Source organism: Diprion similis, chromosome 2, assembly GCF_021155765.1.
Source record: "Diprion similis isolate iyDipSimi1 chromosome 2, iyDipSimi1.1, whole genome shotgun sequence".
NCBI lineage: Eukaryota > Metazoa > Arthropoda > Insecta > Hymenoptera > Diprionidae > Diprion > Diprion similis.
The window spans coordinates 4277622-4301423 of record NC_060106.1 but is presented as its reverse complement, the minus strand read 5'-3'; the positions used below and the strand labels follow the sequence as shown (position 1 = coordinate 4301423).

Here is a 23802-nt window from a genome sequence, read left to right as displayed (position 1 = left end):
AGTTGAATAAAAACGTTAATATCGACACGTTACTTCTTTTTTTCAATACGTTTTTCGTAATTTCATGTGATTTCTATACGTCGTCAATTCATAACTCACGGAGTCTAGTTTCGAGTCAAATGCGTGGAAAGTCAAACAATTGCAATTGGTAGTTTCTTAAGGGGGTGGTCTAGTGTGCAAGCTAACTTTTTAAAAAGTTTTTTGAATATTTTTTAAGGTAATAAAAAATGAAATTAAATTTCGCATAATTATCACATTATATTTACTGATAATTAAACGAACTTTGCAATTTTTTTTGCAGACGAAGTATTGAATATAACCTGATGTGTATTGCCCGATAGGAACGTAAGTAAAAAAAAGTGTAGACATGAGTCCAGCTGTTCTGCTCATCTGAAAAAAAAAACAAAAAAAATAAACGGGATTTCGATCTTTAGGCTTGTGGCTAAAGAACAATGGTTATTGTGGAATTAGAATGAACTCAAAATTTTTTAATTCTAATTTCTGACAGTTTAAAAAGAAATTGTAAATTTGCATTTTTTCCCACTTGTTTACCTCGTAAATCAAAAAGTAAGAGTAACAAAAAAAATTAGAGCAAGATCGGTACAGTGCTTTTTGAGATATCACGTTTACAATTTGGAAAAATACTGTTTCGAGAAAGAGGCTTTTCAAAGTTAAATTGTAGAAAACACCATGAAAATGTCGACCCCTCAAATTTCTAACTTGAAAATAACAACGAATCCATCATTTTTCCAACCTAAAAACTTTATTTATTCGCAAGCTTTTCCGTGTCGATAGCAGATATTAAAAATGAACTTCGAAATCCCTTATAAACTACAATCTTACCGCACATCGCAAGCGATTTTTGGTGTCTTGAACGATCAGCGTCTTCGAATCTTTGCACTGAATTAGAATGGAATAGACAAACTTTACGCAATTAAAGTCATACCGCGTACTTCATTCGTAAAGTGTTTCCCATTCCGACAGACTATAAGTAGCGTAGGTACCGCAAAATTCCAATTCAGGTTAAAATGCGGGCGTCACGGTGAGGGAAAGAAGGTTTTTCATGGTCTCCCATTCCTCGACGAGCGTAAAAAAGAATCCCACCGCTGTCACTCGTTTGCCTATCCAGAATTTTTCCCACAATCGTCCCGAGTGCTGACGGGATCTTTTACGTTTCTTGTACCCGTAGTTTCGCATATGTGCTTGACGCTGTCACGATCGATATTGGTAAATAAACAATAAGGGTTATTTTGGGGTGGAATCTCGGTCGTAAAAATTTCAATATACGTTAGGAATATATACATATTACCGACCCGCTTCTGCTCGTCGTGAGATCCGGCTACTTCGCATAATGGGAGGAACTTCTGGGCTATACATAAATCAAAATGAGAAAATTTCAATCGAATATCTTTGCCGGCGCTTCATCATTCAGCTATAGATAATATTATATCAGCCATGTTGGAATAGAGTTTGCGATTAATTAGGTGCTCGTCGGAGGCTCGTTTTTGTTTTTGAACAGATTTCGTTTGCCTACTGATCAGCTAATTATGCGACATCATAATATAAGCCGAGCAATCGCAAAAAGTACCGAAGCAGTAAGTATTTTGAAAGTCGATCAAGACAAGAACTAACCATTTTTTGGGTGCTAGTCAGGTGCCATATTGGAAAATGCAGTTCTCGACTATTTACTGGAATCCTTAGAGAATTTTTTTGACAAAATAGCTTTTATTTTAAACCGCTTGTAATAGCCAGAGAGCAATAAATTTTCCTAAAATTCTGAAATCCTCCTGTTATGAAAATGGATAATTTAACTACATTGTATCACAATGATTGAAAAAAAAACTGAATTCATCAAAATAATTATTTTCCAGCAGTTCTCTAACATAAAAAATTGTTTTTGAACAGATTTGGTACGATGTTGAAATCGCTTGGAAAAGCCTGAAATTCCAAGAGTGTTTCGATTTCGTATATCAGCAAACAGCAGCTATAAATACTCTGCCTTACCAAAACTTTGACAAATTTTAAACACCGCTCAAGTCAAATTTTTTCATAAGCTGTTCCAACGTATTTTCTCGAGGGAACGTAGCGATGAGTCTGGAGTCGATAAATATGACTAATATATATATATATATATATATATATATATATAAACAAATGGGATTAACCTCTTTTCCGTCACCCTACACGGTTTATTCATTCTTTCACGAAACATTGTTGAGTTTCGAATCGCATTGACTCTCCTGAATCGACTTGAGATCGTTTTAACTCTTCAACGAAAAGTCGGGGGATGATATTCCGGGTCTTGAAATTTTTGTCATGAATACACTTTTTTATAAGAGAAATTCGAGCCAAATCAATTGTGACACGCTTGATGAAAAATCAGTTTTTTTAATTTAGAAAGAAAAAAATCACCTTCAGGGTGGTTGCAGATTTGCTGACAATGTTTTTCTATGAAACAATTCAAATGAAATTTCCATTTTTTAAAAAAGGTGATTTCAAAAAAAATCACATCTCGAAACCATTTGATTTGAAAAATCTGAAAAAATTGGGAGTTTTCTTATCGGCTAATAGAATTTCGAAAAAAATTGAAAACTAAATCCGAAAAAATTAGGTCAAAAGTGGATCGAGTTCAGTTGAAATACCCCAAGTGCACCTAATTGTGCTATATCGTGTTTTTTTTTTTTGCTTAGAAAAACGCGGCTTTGCTAATATTATGCGCGTATCATTTATAGCTTTATATATATGCGTTACAGCTTACTTTAATTGATTTCACTTTACGCCTCTCAACTACTGTCAGGTTTCTCTCTAACAATAAAGTATGCTGTCGACGATGCGGCTTTCCGTAGTAATCTAAGATATCGTAGCTGGCTTCAAACGTGTGAAAACACCGAAAGTTTCCTAAATCATTTGCCGGGCAGTGTTTCAAGTCACGTAACTCTGCCCCACTTAAATCAACCTCTAGCCTCACGCTTCTTTTTTCCTCTTTGCCAGCCAGTCAAGATCGGTCAAAGATTTTACCCCCTAAGCTCCGCGAAATTTTTCCGTGCCAATTGCCCACGGAATTCGTGGTGTGAATTCCTTACCGTTCGACCTATAGATTACTCTAAAACACTTGTTAATTTGAGAAGGAAATATTTGACGATCGTCAGCGGTTGACGACAGTTGTATCACAGAAATGTTAAAACGAGCATCTGAAAATATTAAACATTAATCCGTCTGAATTTAATCACAATTATGGTTAATAGATAAAAAGTTTATTCAAAAATTATTATTCAATATATTTAGAAATATATTTATAATGTTAGAATCACTTCTATTGAAAGATGTATTAACATTATTCGTCCTGGAGGAGAAAAATGTTGAATCGAAAAAAAAATTTTATTCGATGATGTAATAAAATCATAAATATATTTAGGATTTAACAGAACAAATAAACATGATTTCTAAGTTATATCCGAATTATCTGAACAAAATCATTTTTTTTTTTTTTAAATTAAAGTTTAATTATGCCTACGTAAAAATTAAATATTACAAATTATAATATAATTAATAGAAGAAAAGTATTTACTAATGTTGGGGTCACATAATAATTAAAATCTTAAAATATAATAGATCATCAAAAATAATGTCATTTAAATAATATTACGATATTTAATGAAATTCACGTATACAGTAGACTCTAATGCTTATTACATGGTTTAAAAAAAACATACAGTTAAATAAATTGTAAAGTATCTATTTTTATCGTTTAAAATTAGTAAGAATTAGTCGTTTTTTATAATCTTACAGAAAATACAAAGTCAATATCGGTTCAATAACAGAGACAATTTATGAAAATATTTATTTCATTTATACAAAACATTCAGTCAAGAAAAAAAACATTGCACGCTTTTCATTTCTGTAGCACAACTACCGGAAATTGCCAGTCATTATTAGACATATGACTTCAGTGAATTTTCGTTTCTTGCAACCAATTTCTTTCATTATGATCAAAGAAACTACGTGACTGGTGGAGCATAATTTTCCTTTTTCTTGAGGTAATACGCTCAAGGGAACGCTTACAAATACGCTCAACTTTATTTCACTGAGTTATAAGCCTACTTTTGGAGAGAAAAAAAAATCATTAAAAAAAAAAAAAATTTTTTGTATCACGTGCCGTTCCGCATTCTAAACCAATTCCGTAATCTATTATTATCCCCTTGATATCGTAACAAGAATTATTGTTACCACGAGAAAAGTAGCGTGATCAGCTCGGGTGTTTTTATAGAATCTTATTAGCTTGTTCAGATGTTGGAAAAAAGATTTAAAACTAACCAGACATTTTGAGAGGCTCGTAGTTTCTTTTACGACGGGGTTAAATTTATTGTACAGTTATATGATACACATACTCACATATAAAGAGTAAAATAATAAATTAGACCGTATAAAATGTTCGCCGCTCACGTTTTTGCTCAGCTTCGGTTCTTCCCTGCAGCTTTTCACTCGACGCGGGAAAAAACGAGGGGTGGACTAATGGGCTTCGGTAATTTCTGCCCAAAGTATCAGGCGGTCAATTCGTTGGTCGGAGCTCTTGACCACGCTATGACAAAGACTATTGTGACACGAGCCATGTACAAGCGAGGAAAAAATATCGGTACAATTTTTGATTCACTGTATCAATCCGCGTTTCATTTTATTCCAATCAATGGAGAAAATATCAAGGTTTTTAGGGGCTAATTTAAACTCCCGTGCAATTAAATTCACCATTCAATCCCATGGAAACCTGCTTCGCATTGACAATCTGCAGTCAGATTTTTCTTTTCGGACTTATTTAGTGTAAAAATAAAGCTGGATTTTTGCGCAACAAGGGAAAACCTTGTCTCATTATCTACGATCAAACTTTTGACAAAAAACAATATCAAAAATTGTTAACTTCAAAAATAGGCTTCGAACTGCCGCCATCTTCCATTTTTTCGCTCTTTTTTTTATCTTCTTGTATACAAACGACATTTCTAAATAAAATAAAATTTTTTTTTTATAATTTCATTATTCCCGGGGAAAAAAATCCGAAAATGTTTTACTTTTTTGCTTGTCTACTCAGGTATTTCGAGCCCTTAATCGAGGTATTCTAATGCAGTCATCATTAGCTGACACTGATAATATCTACTGTAGTTATCTCAACTGATGTGGAACTGAACCTAAGCCGTATTACCACATTATATCAACTTGCTCTGGCCCTTTATTTACGAGACTCGCTGCCCTGACTTGGGTCTCCGGCAATTTTGATGATAGGCAGGTAATAGACAAGAATTGCTGCGGGGATGACGCGTTGTTCATAATAATATAGTCCCAGTGCTTTCCTCGGTCCATTCATCTGTCCATTCGCCTGTCCTGTTCCCGTCCATCAAAACCCCTGCGAATAAGACGACCAGGTATATCGAAATTGGAAGTTTCGCTCAACGTGCAACGAGATCCATCCCAGCCATTCGGTTTGACGATGATGAAATTTAGATGAGGAAAGTTGATCAATAATTCTGAATATCAAAATAATTCGCAGAAATGACGGGATCCATTTATATTCTATAAATATTTCGTTCTCATAACTCTTCTCCATTGAAAATAAGCGGACTTCACTCTTTGTGTTATTACAACGTCACGTTAAATAAATTTTTACCCCAGTCACGGTGCGGGTCCAACGTATATTATTCAGCCGCTTTATACCGTAATTATACGACGGTCCCGCCAATTTGTTAGTAAATCGTACGTCGCTGCAGTGAATAATTCAACCCCCAAAGTTGAATTTGTATATTATATTATCTGGTTATCGCAGCAGAAATTGGTTTCATGTCTTCGTGTAATATTTGTAAAACAGTGTTGTCAGGTTCGCGATACCGAAAAAATGGAATATTCGCATACGCGAATTTAGCAAACGTTTGACAGAGAAATTTTTACCGTGTGCAGAGAGTGTGAGAGAAAAAAATTTCGGTTTGACTTTACGCAGTGCTATAGAGTGTCGATTTAACGTCAGATACGTGCCGGTAACAGTTTTTCGAGATAAAAAGTTTGGAAAATTTTATCCAAACTTTTAAGGTAACGGAAAAAATGGCTTCGGAAGAAAACGAGACAAAGTTTCGCTCTCCCTTGCGGATAAGTGAGTGAGAGAAGAACAAAGAATGAAAGACAGAGCGAAAGAAAGTGAGAAAAACTCAATGCTGTGAAACCGACTCGATTGAATTTCTTTTGGGTGCCAAAGTATGCTGGGATATAAGAGAACACTTTTCGGGTTCAAAAGGGGTCAGAGTTCGAGGATAAACCAAGATTTTCAGAATCACTTCACCTCTTCCAGTTTTCACAGTTCTCGCAAATGTCATCTTTGCGTGTCTCATAAATCCAGGGATTATCCATTAAAGGATGCACATTTTTTGTTCATAATGTCTGAGTTCGGTCAGATTCAATCCACTTGAGTCTTAAGGCAGTGCTGAATTTTGATGAGATCGTAAGTCCGACGGGAAAAAAACGCTGGAGGAAAAGTATCCCCGGAGATTTCTCAGAAAATAACAAGTGGATAATTAGAATGCCGGGGGGTGGAAACCAAAGAAAATTGAAGAAAGAAAAAATGGAAGTTGGATAATTCTTCCCCCAATGCGGACGTAATGAAAACGAGTCGCTATTTCCAGCCCTCGTTGAGCAGTACAGGTATTTTGAAATCCTGATACCTTGATCACCAGGAATCAGTGTACCCGGTAAAAAAATAACGCGCAATCAGTTTCCCGCAAAATTTTATTTCAATTTCAATTTTTTCGTCACACTTTTTCTTCAAATGAGCTTCTTTACTTTCATTCAACCTACAATACATACCTATAATATCGGATAAAACAGACGATTTATTAATCGAGTATTTTGCTTCGTTAAAACTTCAACTCTCAGGCATCTCAGGCAAACTTTACGCTATAGTTATATGACGGTTTGATGTGACTTTAGTTCAGAATTTTTCCTGAACCTTTAAAACCGATGCAATCGGTGCGTCAGAGTCAGCATGTCTGAGATAGTAATAACTATTGGCATTTGTCACAACCGTCGTAACGCCATATCGTGTAGCTTGTCAAATCGCCCCGATCCCCGCAACTTGTAAATTAATAACGCGAGTGGTTTTCCAGATACCTGAGAGTTGAAGTTTTAATGAAGCAAATACTCGATTAATAAATCGTGTGTTCATATACGCTCTGGCGGCTTGTAACAGTTTATGTCTACCTCAAATGCGTACAGTATTAAAAGTTATTTGGCACTATTGCGTTGCTTGTTTTATTTTTTTGTTTCTTATTTTTTTATTTTTTTTTTCACTGGTGGCAGATTCAAATAATTTATACAGCAGGTTAAAGTGTTTTAGAGTAATATTTTACGTTTTTATGGGCTTCAATCACACAGCTACACCGTGTCATCCCTTGGGTGGGAGTGAAAATGTTGAAGGATCAGAAAATTTAAGGGTCGAATATCGAATTTTCAAAGACACGAAAATCTGTTTTATTAAATTTCAAAATGTAGATGAGCAGAGATATAGAAACGTCAGTGTGAACAAGAATATAATATATAGCAAGCCAAAAAACAGAATCTTCGATATTCTGGCGATTCTACATTTTCGTTGTCTGTGCTTAAATGTAAACTTAAGGGGGGGGGGGGGGTAAGGGTTTACACTTTCGAAAAATGGAATTTTTTTTTGTCTCATCTTATTGTTAAACATTTCAAGACTATATTCTCAAAATTTTAAGTAGATCTGAGCAAAACTCTTGAAGGGCGGGGGGGGGGAGGGGGGGGTGTAAGGGTTTCAGCGTAAAAAAAATACTTCTTTCGTGAATTTTTTTTGAAAGTATGGATTGAGCAAATTTATTGAAACCTTTTGTACATTATTAATCATACTTTTAACAATATTCTGTAATTTTTTCATGTAAAAATATTGCAAAGCAAGCCGGTGACAGAGCTTTTTTTCTTCACTTGTTTAGCTCAATAAACTTTAAACGCGTTTTTCTCAAAACTACTTTTTCAAAGTCCGTGTTCACTGCCATTTACAAACTACTTGACCGATTCATGCCAAACTTGGTACACATTTTCTACATATAAAATACCTCCCCCCAACGTTTAGTTAAAAATTTTTTTTTAACATTAAGGGGGTTTCCCACCCACAAAATGGTGGAATTTTTCGTGGAAAAAAAGCAGTTTACACTTTAGATGGCCACCAAAAATTTTTAAATGAAAAAAAAAATAATCGTAGAACGTTGGGAGGAGGATTTGATAATACTTTGACTAAATTTTAATGGATTTTAATTTCAGATAATTTCCGACCGAGATATAGTGAACACTGCAAATGGTTTTTTTTCTGAGACGTTCTGGGGCAAGCTCTGTCACCGGCTTGTTTTGCAATATTTCTGCATGAAAAAATTACAGACTATTGTTAAAAGTATGCTTAATAATGTACAAAAGGTTTCAATGAACTTGCTCAACCCATAATTTCAAAAAAAATTCACAAAAAAAGTGTTTTTTTTTACGCTGAAACCTTTACCCCCCCCCCCCCCCCCTAAAGCTTTTGTGAAAAATTTTGACTGCGATCTTTCGGTTTTCCAATCCTCTCACATTTTTTTTTAACCCCTAATTCTTCTTCGTCAAAGTCTTCGTATTTCTCAACTTCCAAAGTTAGCAGTAATATCGAATCGATTTATCGATAAATTCTTGACGGCTCAGGCAAGTTTAAGGTGTGCGAAAAAAAGCTGCAAGCACAATTTATACATCACATGTTGGTTTACGATATCACGCAGAAAATAAGTGATCAAAGTACATCGTGCGTTGCCACTGTCAAGTACAGAAGAAAGGTTTGTGTACTTGAAAATTTCGGAATAGAGATGTTCACCATTCTTCGTATCTTTATGGATCCAAAGTAAGAAAATATCAAAATCCTGAAGGATCAGCGCAATTTATGCGCTTCAACGAAAGACTGGGTTCCGAAATTTGAACAGCAAACTCATAAGTATTTGCAATATTCGGCCTAAGTACCTAAACTAGAATCCTCGAGACCTTGGGTATGATTTTTGAAGGGTATAACAGACTGCTTTGGTTTATAACTATGCGTGAATCTTCATGTAAAAAAAAAAAAATCCGTGAAAAGACGTCGTTGAATTTCGCATGAAACCTCATTTCAACTGTGTACACTTGCACCCTCGGTACATTATACCTGGTACACTTCAATCTGTGTGCAATATCTGTAGGTGAATATACCAAGATTACTTCTTCACCTCGTGTGCTGAGCTCGTTCACGTTGCTCTAGTTTTCAACCGGCAACCGAAAAACGAACCAGAAATAACTGACCGATCGATGTAAATTAGTTGTCTCCGAGTTGAAAATGAAGAGAAAACACGATTCACATGAGGATCTTAGCGTGATTTCAATGATTTTGAAAAGCCGCATGTTAGTTGATCAGGTTGTTTAACATTAGACGTTAGAGTGGTATATATACGTATAATAGTAACGGAAATAGACTCAACGAGTCTTTTGTAAAATAAAATAAAAATTTAAAAAGGCCGTTTTTAATAAAATTGCAATTATTTAAAAAACTGTTAATCTAACGTAATTTATTGTAAAATTAAAAATATGTGCTTCGATTAAAATTGCAATTTTTTCTTAATATTTGAATTTCTTATAAAATGAATTATTTATCCATTATTTTGCACCCATGAATAATATATTTGTAGACAAAAAATGACAATTTTTTTCCACTAAAATTGCATTTATCTCAGAAACTATAGATCCTACATCATTTGATATGAAGACTTTTATATTCATATAGAATAAAATTTCCGATCGAAATAAGTTGAGAAAAAAATGTTATAAACACTTTGAACTCTTTCCACTTTTGTACAGATTTTCTTTTGAGCATAATGAACAATTTTTTTTCAATATTAATAAAAGAATTTCTTCGGGCTTTGATTATATCCGAAAGTTATTCAATAAATCTGTCGCATAGCGTATACAAAGCTTTTTTCGACATCACTGTTATACAGCGATGGAGCATCTTTAATTCCCCATTTTGCATGTCCGACTTCAATCACCTTCACGCCTGATGAGCTTGTTGTAAAGGTTTTACCTCGATTCGCCGTTTTTCATTTGGAACCGTCACCCTCGTTAGTCATTTATTCATTTATTTTTTCACTATGCATACAAGTCTGTGGAACAGAATGAGGTTGAATTTTCAACATGGATAAAAGCGCAAGATAAAACACAGAAATCAATTCGGATATAACAAACCTTTTACGGAAAATGGGATTGCTGCGGCTTCAATTTATTCTTCATCCATTCCATACGGGAATCCCGTGTACACGAAGAAAGTCTTTCCTCGCCATTTTTATTCTCCTGTTTACCAGCACAGTGCGATAATATAATCCATTCAATCCATGTTCATATTACTTATGATAATGAAGTTGATATTTCGAACCATTTTGCGATGCCTTTCAAAGCATTCACGCATTTTCCACTATCCCGCGAATTTCTCTCTCCGTCAAAAGCCTTCCATCCTTCACGAGAAGTAAGTAAGACGAGACGTTTTCATCTGTGTATTGAAAGGCAGTGAAAAATAATTGACATTAACGAAACGCTTTGCGGAATGCGGGTCGAGTATAAACCGCGGTTATACGGTGTATGTCCGGGGATTTAGCGGCTATGCGGGAATTGGCAAGGGGTTGAAAATGCCGGGAGAGAATGGAAAACAACAGATCCTTGAAAGAGGAGTCGGTCAATTTAACCTCATTTCTTTCGCAAATATTCCGTAGAGAAATTCTCTTGAAAATACGCATAGCTGGAGGAGAAGAGCTCCTTTGCGATAATTGCATGTCTACTTTTGCTGCTCGTGATTTCTGCTTTTACACACACACACACACAACAGCAACAACAAATGCGGCGCATTTCTTGTTGTAAACTTGAAGTATACGTTATGTACACTTAATACCAATCCGGCCAAATGCTTTAGAATTCGACTCTACGGATGCTTTCGTCTTTTGTGAATTCACCCTTTGCAGCTCGCTTTTAATTAGGTATCTCTTAATTAACTCACGGCCAATTACTGCCAGTCTCTACACCACAACCGGTGGCTGCACTTGAGAAATAAAAAATCATCTTATACGTATCCACTAAATGACGTAATCATGTTTCACTTGTCAACGTCAATACACGCTACACTCTAATTTATCATCACAGATTCAATCTGACCGAGGACTGAGTCTGTGATTATATTTATAGCCAGATTTATGATCACCTTTTTTATCGTCACTATTATTATAACTATAATACGTCGATTTCTCTTTCCTCTTTCTTCTTGTTTTCATCATTTCCTTTTCCTAATTTCATCCAAATATCCACGCGTGATTATCGATTAAGGAACATACATTCTGCATCACTACATTCGATGGAGCAATAAAAAATCCTGACAATGTTCGATTATTTATTTAAACACCGAACGCGGAAAGAACAGGGGGAAAATGGCGATGGAAAAAATTTTCACGAGATATTACGACCGTGTAAATATCACCAACGAATAGTTTCGAGTCGTATCTACGATCGAGAAGCTCAGCTGACGCAAGCATTCTTCGTTAACGTTGAGCTGACGTGTAATTCTATACGTTTATACGTACGTATGATCGTATATGTTATATCTACGTTGTACATGTGAAATGTTTCAAGTACAAAATTAGACGAAAGCTGGATATCGTGCACCAAGGTTATATCGATCAACCGCTAATTACAAATTGAGTGTATAACAATACATCAGTCTTATACATATATAATAAGTACGGAATTATGCCCACGTCAATTCGACCTACCTTCACATTTTTTGAGTAAAATATTTTCAAAGTGTATCAAAACCAAAATTGACATCACTTTTTTCAAAGCGTTATTTATCATACGATGAAGAACTGAATGGACAAACTTTAGGTAATTGAATGAACCTTGTAATGAAAAATATTTCATAATTTTCACATCCCATAAAATTCATGTTTTCAACGTGATTTGAGATCAAAATAAATTTTTCTCCAAAGTTTAACTATTTGACTTTCTCGCCATTTTTTAATGGATTTTTTGGATCATTTACATGAACTACAAAGAAAATTTCACCTTCGTAAACAAATTTTTCCGCGATGAAATAAAACGGATAAAATACAAAATCATTAATATTGCATGAATGCAATTAATTCAGGGTTTTCGTAGCCATGAGACGACTCGGAGTAGAAAATTATAATCGGCCAGAACTAATTTATTTGAAAGTGACGCTTCTCACATTGAATACAACAACGTATCAGAAGATAAGAGTATCGAAGGTGATGAGGTCGCAAAGTAAGTTGAGTTGACGTGGAGAACTCAAAATCATTATGAATAATGATAAAATAATACTTTTAATAATTTGAATAATTGCAAAATAATACTTTTTTCACAAAAACCCATCTGCACTTGATTACTGTTTCTATTTTAACTACTGAAAAACTCGCAATGTTCTATCGGCAGTGAAAATGTCTTTTTCCTGACTCATATACTGCAACTTCGATGCAATATTCGTCAGATATATTATTAAACGATATATTTCTCATGTTTAGAATAACCCTTGCTTTTGTTTCAGGGAGAAATTATGAGGAGAACGCAGAGGGCAAAATGATATCGGGCATGTAAATCGTGAGAGTAAGAAAAAAAAAAAAGAAGAAAATGCGGTTCGCTAACTTCGAGAGGATTTCCTAAGACAATAAATTTACTTTAAAAACAAGAAAAAGGAAGAAACAAAAGAAGAGGAAAAGGATAGGAAGATGAGACCGAAGCGAATTAAAAAAGAATTATACTTCAGACTGCTTAGATACAGACAATGTTTAAAATACCGAAAGATTATTTAGCTTTGAGAGAAATTTTACGGTGAATTCATCGTGTATAACTACATTATACGTACAATATACATACAGGTTGCAGTAAACAAAAATATTAAAAAAAAAAACATCCAAAAAAAAAAAAACAGGAAACAGGAAACATAAATAAATATACAGGATGAAATAAATACAAAATCGATCTAAAGAATAAATATAGATAACGTCAACACGGATGCGTGCAAAATTGCTTTGGAGATAATTGATCTTAAATATACACGTGGAAATGTGATTGGAACTCATTGAATGTATCTTTTATTTTTCTGGCTGTGATTTTTAAATAAATAATACGCATATACGTATACATATATATATGCGCGAAAACCCCGTGAGTGTGAGGTCAACATTTAATTATCCTTGAATAACTAATAATAAGAACAAAAACAACAGCAACAATGACAACAATAATAATAACCATAATTTAATATACATATATATATATATATATGTGTGTATATATATATTCGTGTAAAGGCTGATTATATAAAAAATATTCCATGTAAATCAATTCTATAACCCATCTACCATGCATTAAGCAGTCAGTATAGTTAAGATGTGTAAATTCGTCCGAGCACACAATAATAAATAGACAGTGATTGTGGCAATCTACGACGTAATCAATAAACTGTAAATAGGTATGCACGCCAACCGCGACACGTTAAGTTAATTTAGTGTTTTGCCATTAATAATAGTGTCACCGCTTATACACCATTACTCTTGATGTCCGTAACCATACAATTGACACATAAATTGAAATATGATAATAGGTACCGCGCAACAATTATAAAGCCATTGTAACCTGTAACCAAAAATTGACCAAAGACAAGTGAAGAAACGGTATAAAAGATAAAAGCGGTAAATTAATTGATTAGGGCTCATTGAGATTAAATCATATGAAGTAAGTCTTGGAGGCTCGGGAAAAGAGGAGAAAAATGTGAATCAGCCAAGCGAAAGAAGATTTAAAAAAAGAAACTGTTAAGGGAATCAAAGACTCTCTAACTCGGACTTATAATGTCTAATTGACCGCGTCGGGAACGTTGCGAATAAAGAAACTGAACGAGATTGATGACAAAAATGATAAGAGAATTAAAAAATAAAAATCATGACGAAGCTTCTTTGTAGAAATTTCGCACCAATCTAAAGGCGAGTGAAAAAAAGAGGATTAAAAGAGTACGACAAAAGAAGAAGAAGAAGAAGAAGAAGAAGAAAGTGGAGAAAATGGAGAGCCGGAAGTGAGGCTAAGATGCGAGAGCTCAACGAGTCCGCCTGTGCAGCGCTGTACGAGGGCGTTGAGTGGGCTGGACCAGGAATCGTTGCGACGCTCGTCGTCCTTGCCGTTGTTAACGTTATGGTAGTCCTGGGCAACGTTTTGGTCATTCTGGCCGTTTACCACACGTCCAAATTGAGAAACGTGACCAATATGTTTATCGTCAGTCTCGCTGTTGCGGATCTAATGGTCGGCGTTGCGGTTCTGCCGTTTAGTGCCACTTGGGAAGTATTTAAGGTAAGAATATTAAAGTAAATATGTACTTTCGATTTAACCGTGTTCCCATTGTTCTTTCATGAATTTTATTTTAGCCAGACAGTCTGCGCTAGATAGTTTAAAAAAATTAAAATAAAAATACGGGGAAACACTGAAAAGTGAAAATTTAAATAAAAAAAGGTCAACTCTCGGTCTATGTGAGAGATGATCTCATTATTTTAGCATGTTTTAATCCTGTGACCCTACACAAGGGTTACAGGCACCCCAGAACTTCAATTCAACGGACTGTTTGTCGAAGGAGAGCTTATTTTCATTCGAAAGCTGAAGGACTGAAGAATAGAATAGTATGTCTGTATGTATGAGAAAAACGTAATATAAATTTTTTTACCGTAAAAAATCCGATTGAACAAAGTAAGAAAAATGATTTTAGCAGGCCGGAAGAATTATGTGGGTTTAGGGGTACCCATGTGTAGAGTCCTAGGGTTAATGTGAAAATCGTTTGTCAAGTTTTGATGAATCGAAGCTCGTTTCACCGTTGATTATTATAGATTCTTGGAAAACCATCTGGAGCGAAATTTAAATAACGTTAATATGTACACTTCAAAAAACTGTAATATCAATAATTATATCCAGCTATGTTGACAGCGTACAATTTTCTCAGGCTCAAGACCATATAAACCTAAAAATAGATTTATTTCAAGCAAATATCCAAAAAAGAAATAACGACCCGTAACTCATTATCATCACAAAAATGATAAGATTTTATTATTCACGATATTGATTGAATAAACTGACTATCCCAAAAATTAAACGACCTTTTTTGGTCGAAATTATATTCAATTATAATTAATATATCGTTTGATTTGCAAAAAAACTTTGATTTCCTGCATTTTTTTCTATGCTTTTTCTTCAGCCTATTTCCTTAACTCATACCGTTCTTCGATAATATCATTTAGATAAATTGTGTACGTATAGTGAACACCCAGTTTTTCTGTTTTGGTTAACCATTGTTCCCTGCAGTTACAATTAAACATCATTGGAACAAAAAGTGGAATTCTTCCGTAGCGGAGAGCCTGCAGGGGTCATTGTCAGCTGAAACTTTGCTTTCTGTCCTCTTCTCCCCGTAAAGGTTTGGATTTTTGGTGACATTTGGTGTTCCGTATGGCTTGCCGTAGACGTGTGGATGTGCACGGCCTCGATTCTGAACTTGTGTGCCATTAGTTTGGACCGATACTTAGCTGTCACAAGGCCAGTGAGCTATCCACAGGTATAACAACAATAAATCAATATATTCATTCCGCTAATATAGAACCTAAAGTAGGTGCGCGTTATCGATAACGCGGACTGAATATGCATGCGCTAGACTACAACGGGGTAAAATAACTTCATCGATATTCCGGGACCCGGATTCTGTCAAATCAGTCACGATGAAAATCACCAAATTAGATTTCACGCCACGTCCTTCCAGAGGCAGTTCATTAAACAATAAATTAAAGACTGTTAAACAACGATTATTCTTCTATTTCTAAACCTGATACTGTGAATTTCGAGAATTGACTCGCTCATTTTTCTCTCGTAATCACTCGAGAGTTATTTAACAATTCCAGAAACCCCGTAACTACGCTTGAGTGAGTTAAAAAGTTCCTAACCATCTTCAAGTTGAAAATTGTCTTCATTTCAAACTTTAGCGATTACATAAATACGAGCATTGATTCAGTCACTCGCATAATAATTAATCTTTCGTTTTGCAACGAGACATTGTTGATACGTGGTTTCAAACGCAGATCATGTCACCAAAGAGAGCTCGACTTCTTGTGGCGACTGTCTGGGTCCTGAGCTTCGTGATATGTTTCCCTCCTCTCGTGGGCTGGAAAGACAAAGAGGTATAATTAAACTTGATCAATTATGTTCTTACTCCATCGCGGATGTATAAAAAACGCGTTAAAACGAACGTGACACAGTTCGACGAAGCAATTGGTCTGAATTCCCGAGCGATTATACTTTTTGTGTTACAACTGTAAAATAGACGGTAGAAAGTTACTTTGGAACAATTAAAGTCGTAAAATGAACTGGAAATAATCGTACAGTCGCACGAAGGTATTCTAGAGAATTGTTGCAATTATCAATTACACCCACATTCAGCATTGCGATTGTAAATTAATATCCCAGAATGACGGAATCGTGTTTCGCGTTTACAACGTCCTAATTACCAACAATCGCATTTCACGTAACTTCCTTGAAATTTTGTCGTCTACTTGTATATACATATATATATATATATATAAAACTATACTATACCAACTTGGGCTGCTAATTTGCGCGATACAATTCTGAACAAAAGATACACATAAAGGTCTAAACTACTCGGAGACACGATGCGGGACGTGTCAATAAGACGGATCCAAGTTGTTACGCGTCTATTCATCAGTCAATTCATTTCGTTTCAAATTTGTCGCCTCAATTACTTGAAATCCAATTACGCCAATTGCCGCAGCAAACGTGACTCTAACAATGAGCGAGCGAGCATTGGAATCACGGTGTAAAACCAACGGCACGCGATAATACAGCTGCTGTTATCCCGATTATGATAGTAACACGTGGGATTTTGTGTTCAGTTCCTTGACGTTGGATGTACCAACGCTATACTTGGAAGAGAATAAAAATGAGCCCATCATTTTCTCCGCCTTAACTCTTCTCGTTTTTCATACCAGGTACACGCACCCCACAATACAACCCTGTCGCAAAACGGACCCTTCAATATGACCACAATTTTTATTCCGGTCGCTCCCTGTCCCTGGATATGCGAACTCACCAATGATGCTGGGTACGTCGTGTACAGGTGAGTTGACACTGTTATCAAGTTATTAATTATCCATGACGGCGTAGAAATTCGAACTCGGTCGTAAAGTGTCCGCAAATTTTCGTAACGAGCGGTCCTGAATCCTCCGTACAACGATGTCATGCTTGAAACTTGTAATCAAGCTGCAATGCTCAAAGGTACACGAGGTACGGTGTCTGAATAATTCATTCGACGCCATCTACGGTCATCGCAATTTATTTTATAATTTTGAGGCCTGAAATGTAATATCCGGAGTTTACTAGATGAGAAAGTTGCGTTCGTGTACTTTGCAGTCAATGTAATTCATACCCTCAGCAAAGGCCTCCGGTGATAAAAGTACCGTCGACTTGACCACATACATGTGGATATACTGTAGGTACAGTAGTTGAGGCGAATTTCAAAGGGTAGTCGCGAAAACCATGCAGCTACATACCTATCCAGATGCCACGCCCACGTGTGTCCACACGTCCTGTGCTGTGTCAGAAATGTTTTCAAACATTGAGAAAAACCTGGCCGAGATATCTGCACTCGGTGTATAATAAATATCGTACAGTAAGTAAAAGAGAGAGAGAATGACGAAAGTTTGAAGGAAAGAAAAAAGTTTTCACCACCCTCGGAAAGAAGATGTGACGACTATTTTCGAATTAACATGAGGGTCTGGTGCGGTGTGATCTTGTTTTGAAATCACTTAAAGTTTCGACAAGGGATCCAAGGATTTCACACACGCCTACAAAGTCCTTACCTACTTTTTTGCAACTTCATTCGGTTGTCTGTGCGTGTTGTTTTGTGTTTTTTCTACCTCGCATATTTTACTTCGCTTTTTCTCCCTACCGATTCGCGAAACTCTTCACTCCGCAGTGATTTTTGTAATACGTAGTAATTGAAAATTCTATTTCTCTTCACAGTTGAACGATGCAAGAGGAGCAAACGATAAACTTCGGGATTCATGATGACAATTAAAATGAACATTTTTCTCTTTAATGCGAATCATTAAATGCTTGCCTTAAATCAAAGTGCTAATTACATCCAGTGTATTAATCGGAACGAAATTTTCCCCTCTGCAGAATATGTCAGCTATCTGCATGATAATTCTCGTAGTCTGGCAACAAGTTGAATCTAGTTGAAGGAATAATCGCGATATATGAACCTGCCATTTTGTTCGGTGATTTTAATCGCCCAAAACGCATGCCGTATTTACTGTATCCGATTATCATGCGTTTGTAACCACGCATCCAAATGAAACCAACTTCGAGTATACCATCATCAGCGATCCGAATTACGAAGCCGTATCTTATTCTTCGCCATTGATTGATTATCGCACGATTGCAAATATCGAATTTTAATTCTTCATTTGCGTAGCGCACTCGGTTCCTTCTACATCCCAATGCTGGTTATGCTCTTCTTTTACTGGAGAATATACAACGCTGCTGTGTCGACGACGAAGGCGATCAATCAAGGATTTCGAACGACAAAGGGTTCGAAAATGCTCGGCTCACGGTAAGCATTGAAATATGGAGAAGTTGTTGTTCTCCGATGTAATCAAACATTCCCATCCCATCGCAAATTACACCCGTCCTCTCTAAACATGAATCAGTGAAGAGTCTATGGTGTCTACTTCCCTTTTCAAACGTACCAATGGAGATCGAAATCAGCGATACGACTGCAATTTGGCTCGAGTCACTGGTTCACATTCATAGAGCACGGTGTGCAATTTGGGAAACTCGTGTCAATGGCTGGCCGTTGTACCCATCAATAGAAGCAAACACGGAACGAGCGTTTGATCTTGCCGAGGGATGAAAAAAAAATGTTCAGTTAACCACGATCAACGGACTACTACGGCACGTCCGTCTCTTTGACACGTTTTAATTAGTCCCGCCGCGATTCGCGGCATCGGGCAACACCTGATTGGTCCTCAATCTGGTTCTCCGATTCTTCCCGATCAAGGTTCGACGAGCAGAGACTGACATTGAGGATCCACAGAGGTCGCGGAAGCCTCCATAACGGCAGCAACAATGGAAGTCCCAGGAGCCCGGAGTCAGGTCGGAGCTCTGTGAGGAAAGAAAAGATCAAGATATCAGTGTCCTACCCAAGTACTGACACCCTCAACACTAAATGCAACACCTTGGAACGCACGCCGTCAAGGTGTTCGCAGATATCGGTGCACTACAGCAACGGACAGACTCAAACGCAGCTGTGCCCGAGTCCCAGAGCCGCTCACCTCAAGGTATTAATGAAATTATGGAAACCTATCCGAGTCCAAATGACCGTGTCATTTGTGTCATAGTGCAGGTATCTCTCACTAGATCTAGTCTGCATCTAGCTTTCTCTATAACTCAGTAGTTGTGCTTTTCACTTGTCAGGTGGGGGGTGTGAATAGGGTAGGAAGTACCAAGCGACAGAGCCGACGGAGCAGCTGCGAGAGCCAAGTTACTGGCGACGATGCATCTCTTCGCGAACTAGCTCCTGGTGTTGACGATAAACCCTGCAGAGTGCCGAAGATGGGAAAGAGGAACATAAAAGCTCAGGTGAGATAACATCGTTGCAGTAACTCACTCTCGTCCATTTCTTATCCATGTTCTCGCTATCTTATAAACTTCGGGTTATGAACTCCGTTGATGTTGGAGAAGAATGTGGTGCCTCTTGACGTTTTGCAGTCCTCCTTGATTCATGGATTCACTTTTTATTCACCCGATACACGGTGTTTGATCCTGCTACATCGTGGCGCCCAGGTTAACAGGCGTTTTTAAGGTTTGTTCCAACCCTGAGTCAAGGTTGAGAACCAATTGTTCACACCATCATTTTTACCGCATGGTGACAAATGTCGGGACTGTGAACACTTCGTGTCATAATTCAATTCGAGAAGAACCGTTTGACATTTCAATTGAGGTAGAGACATTGACGGAACGGCTAATTTGATCGGTCTGGACGAAAATACGTTTCACACATACATCACCTGAGGTGTATCAACTACAGAGTTCAATCTCGTCGTAAGATTGCGTTCGCGTATTTTACTCTATAAAACGATACGTCAACTCAACTCTGCAAGTACTTATTATTTCCCTGAAGCTTTCTTTTGTTTCCGTTCATATCTTTGAACTTTGAGCAAATGAATAACTCAATTTGCCACAGTATAACGATACCCAGGTAATAACTTATTTATTATCTTATTTCCTTCTTTTTTCCTCGCCGGCTGTCCACCTTCCTCCAAAAGGTGAAGAGGTTCCGAATGGAGACAAAGGCCGCCAAGACCCTAGGCATCATCGTCGGTGGATTCGTCCTCTGTTGGCTTCCATTTTTCACAATGTACCTGGTGCGAGCGTTCTGCCCGAACTGCATACACCCTACGGTCTTCAGCGTCCTCTTCTGGCTTGGCTACTGCAACTCCGCCATAAACCCCTGCATATACGCCTTGTTTAGCAAGGACTTCCGGTTCGCCTTCAAGAGGATAATATGCAAGTGCTTCTGCAAACGGAGAGCCAACACTCTCAGACGTGGCAGTGACGGGAGCCAATTAGCGACCCGGTAAGTTCATCCCAAAGCCCAAGATTATGCTGTTTTCTCCAGCTGAAGGGAAAAGGTGGAAAAATACTTAGTCGCATTGAAGCAAACCTTCTGCACTGAGACGCCCAACGAACATTGATTATTCCTGGTAGTTCATTGCTGCCTGAAATTTCTACTGATACTTATCAAATCCGCAATTTATTATTCGCAATCACGCGATCCAGAGACATAGGCGAGTCGTAGGTGCAGTTCTGTGTACTCCGTTCGTAAATATCTACGAGCCAAGTTTAATCGAACCTTCTATTTTTCACTAGAGTCTTTGCAAGTCAATTCCGGGAATGCGCATTAATCAAGTGACTATGAGAACAGCCTTCGCATTCAAAGCTCAGACTTGTTCCTACTAAGTAAGAAAGAACCGCGTTGAAAATTGCCTGGCGAAGGCTTTGCTTGAAAAACCGTTTACACAATCATTCTTTCGCCTGCAAGCATCAGCCGGAAGTTTGTACGGGAGATTGTTGAGGTAGAATAGCGTCATTATGTCTTGAAAGTGATACCACATATATCGGCCGTGTATCACGTTTGTCCGCGACACATAAAGTACCTGCTAAGGTGTGTGAGACGTAGTGCAGAAAAACGATATTACCCAACCTTGCGGTAATAACGTCTCGTCTCTACTCGTGATGTTCGTGATGCACATGCCTTCCGCGTTCTTGCATCTTTCGTACGACGTTGTGTGTAGGTGCGCGTTTTCATTCTCCTCCCCCTTCCTTCCTTCCTTCCTTCCTTCCTTCTTTCCTTCCAACGTCTGGTAGGAACGTAAGAATGCCGTAGAGCAGACGTGACGACCAACAATGGGATTTCTTTACAGTAGTAAATCCTAGTAGCGATGCAACGCGGGGAATATGAGATATATTTCCTACTGTGCATTACTCAAATTACTCGTTTCTCGTTAAAATTTACAACAACGTATCCGATGCAGTGAGAAAATCGGTTTTCTAGTTATAGCGTGGATTTCAATTTGGAAAACAATTTTTTGGTCTTCTTTCTTCCCCACAATTATGTACCTGCTATTTCACCGTTGAAAATAATTTTGACAAACGTGAGGAAATCTTTCGTGAATAAAAATTTTCTCAATCAATTGTGCAAGTCAAGTTTCAGTAATCTGGTATATAAAAGGAAAACAGAAAACAAAACAAATACGGTGCAGTAAATTTGACAAAAATTATTTGCACAATTCACCCGATATAAATTTTTTAAATCAAGATGATTTGTTCGCTGTGCATTCTGCGAAAATTTGTGTAAATTTGACTCTAAGGAGCGTCGAGTTACCTATTTACCTATTTAAATGAGAATCCGACGACACGCGGAGCGCGCTAGAATAAGAAATTTACACGTTTCAATTTCAGATGCGATCGAAGTCCTAGCTATTCGGCGAGGACGCCTCATCACGGCGTCTCAATTGAGGATTCCGATCCTGATCCGGGTTCGGATCACAACGCGCATTCGCAAAGCGACTCCAGATGACTGTAGCAAGTCAGGGCTGGCGCGCAAAGGGTGGCTTTCAATCCAAGGACTTCTAGAGTAATAATTTCGTGAAAATTTCGGTGCAACTGCAGAAGAGTCGATAGGGCAACTCTTTGCGGGGCTAGAGAGCTGCCTTAAGTCTCGCGGTTCAACCTTATTCATATTCGTATTAATTCGTTTCTTCTCTTTTAACTCCCTTCTTTTTGAGGCTTCTAATTTTAAATATTGATTGTTGATTGGTTACGCGTTTTAATTTTCCTGCCTGTCCATACAGTTCGTAAGAAGTCCTTTTGGTCCAATTTAAGTTACTTTTATTTCGTTTCTTAGTTTCTTTTCTTTTATTTCCTTTTACTGTATATTATATTTTTCCGAGAAAAGATTTCATGAAAAACTAATATTAATTTGGAAAGCAGGATACTGTCAGCCCTACTACGTAAACTAAGGTTCTCAACAAAGGAAAAACCTTTTGGCGACGTTGGCGCGCCAGAGCACTGGCCTAAAAAAAAAATCACGTCATTATTCAATGTGGAATAGAATGACACTCCATTTATAATTGACAAATAATTCTAGTCAAGGTAGGTACACGTCAGTGTATCATAATAATATAATACCCGCGACAAACAAAATTTGATTTAAAAAAAAATCAAAGCACGTTCATATCGAGTCTATAAATAAATATGACGAATACTTACGCGTATAAATATAAGTCAGCCAGTCATACACGCATGCACATAATCATTAAGAAATTGTAAATTTTCACCTTTATTTCATTGGTTAAAAAAAAAAAAAAAAGAAATCTACACATAATGTATAGATCGTATATCTATACGTATGTATACGTATATAATATATTGATCGAATCGTAAGACACATCGTGTGGCGAATATCGTCAAGGGGCGTAGCGCTTAAATCAAATTCAAAAGAAAAAAAAATGAATGAATGAATAATACTTGTTGTTAATTATTAATTAATGTAAATACGAATTAAACGCTTCTTTACTATTTAAATGTTGCGTCCACGGAAACAGGATATCCTGATTGGTGCATCAAGTTATACATTATGTAAGGAATAAATAAAGTACGTTCTTCAATTATGTCGTAAATATGTATACAAAGAATGTAAAATGGTCAGAACACAGGCCCAAAGAAACTCACTTTGTCATTATTGACTTGCAGGCATGTTGACAAAGAAATAATAATAATAATAATAATAATAATAATAATAATAATAACAACAACAACAATGATAATAGGAATAAACAAGAAAATTATTGAGCATTATAAATTAATGTAAACCAACAAAATTTTTGGTTGGCCAAAACACATATATTCGCCATAAGAATTATTGAATAATTCACAAAGTATAATCAAACTGAACTATTTCACACTTATGCTGAGATTAAAAATAATTCCGCACAAAGTTTTCGCACCGTATATATTTCACTGGTCAAACTGAAATACGTAGTGGAAAAGTTTATTTTTGCCTTCTCGAAAACTTTGAAGCGAATGGTAATGGAATACTATGATCTAACTTCA

General features: G+C 36.7%; 1 protein-coding gene and 1 long non-coding RNA gene across 2 annotated transcripts in view; both read left to right on the top strand.

Annotated features, from left to right (window-relative positions):
* The window catches only part of LOC124413046, a 74981-nt gene extending 62292 nt beyond the window's left edge, over positions 1-12689 (top strand). The window contains exon 2 of the long non-coding RNA XR_006929842.1: positions 12629-12689. This is a non-coding gene — a long non-coding RNA (uncharacterized LOC124413046). The remainder of the gene's footprint in view (positions 1-12628) is intronic.
* Positions 12690-13855: 1166 nt separating this feature from the next.
* LOC124415983 (octopamine receptor Oamb) lies at positions 13856-22900 on the top strand. The gene is made up of 9 exons (XM_046896774.1): positions 13856-14424; positions 15533-15670; positions 16188-16286; positions 17115-17242; positions 18602-18739; positions 19187-19466; positions 19603-19767; positions 20454-20764; positions 22150-22900. The coding sequence occupies exons 1-9, from the start codon at positions 14164-14166 to the stop codon at positions 22265-22267; spliced, it is 1638 nt and encodes a 545-aa protein (XP_046752730.1). The 5' UTR covers positions 13856-14163; the 3' UTR covers positions 22268-22900.
* Positions 22901-23802: the final 902 nt, after the last annotated feature.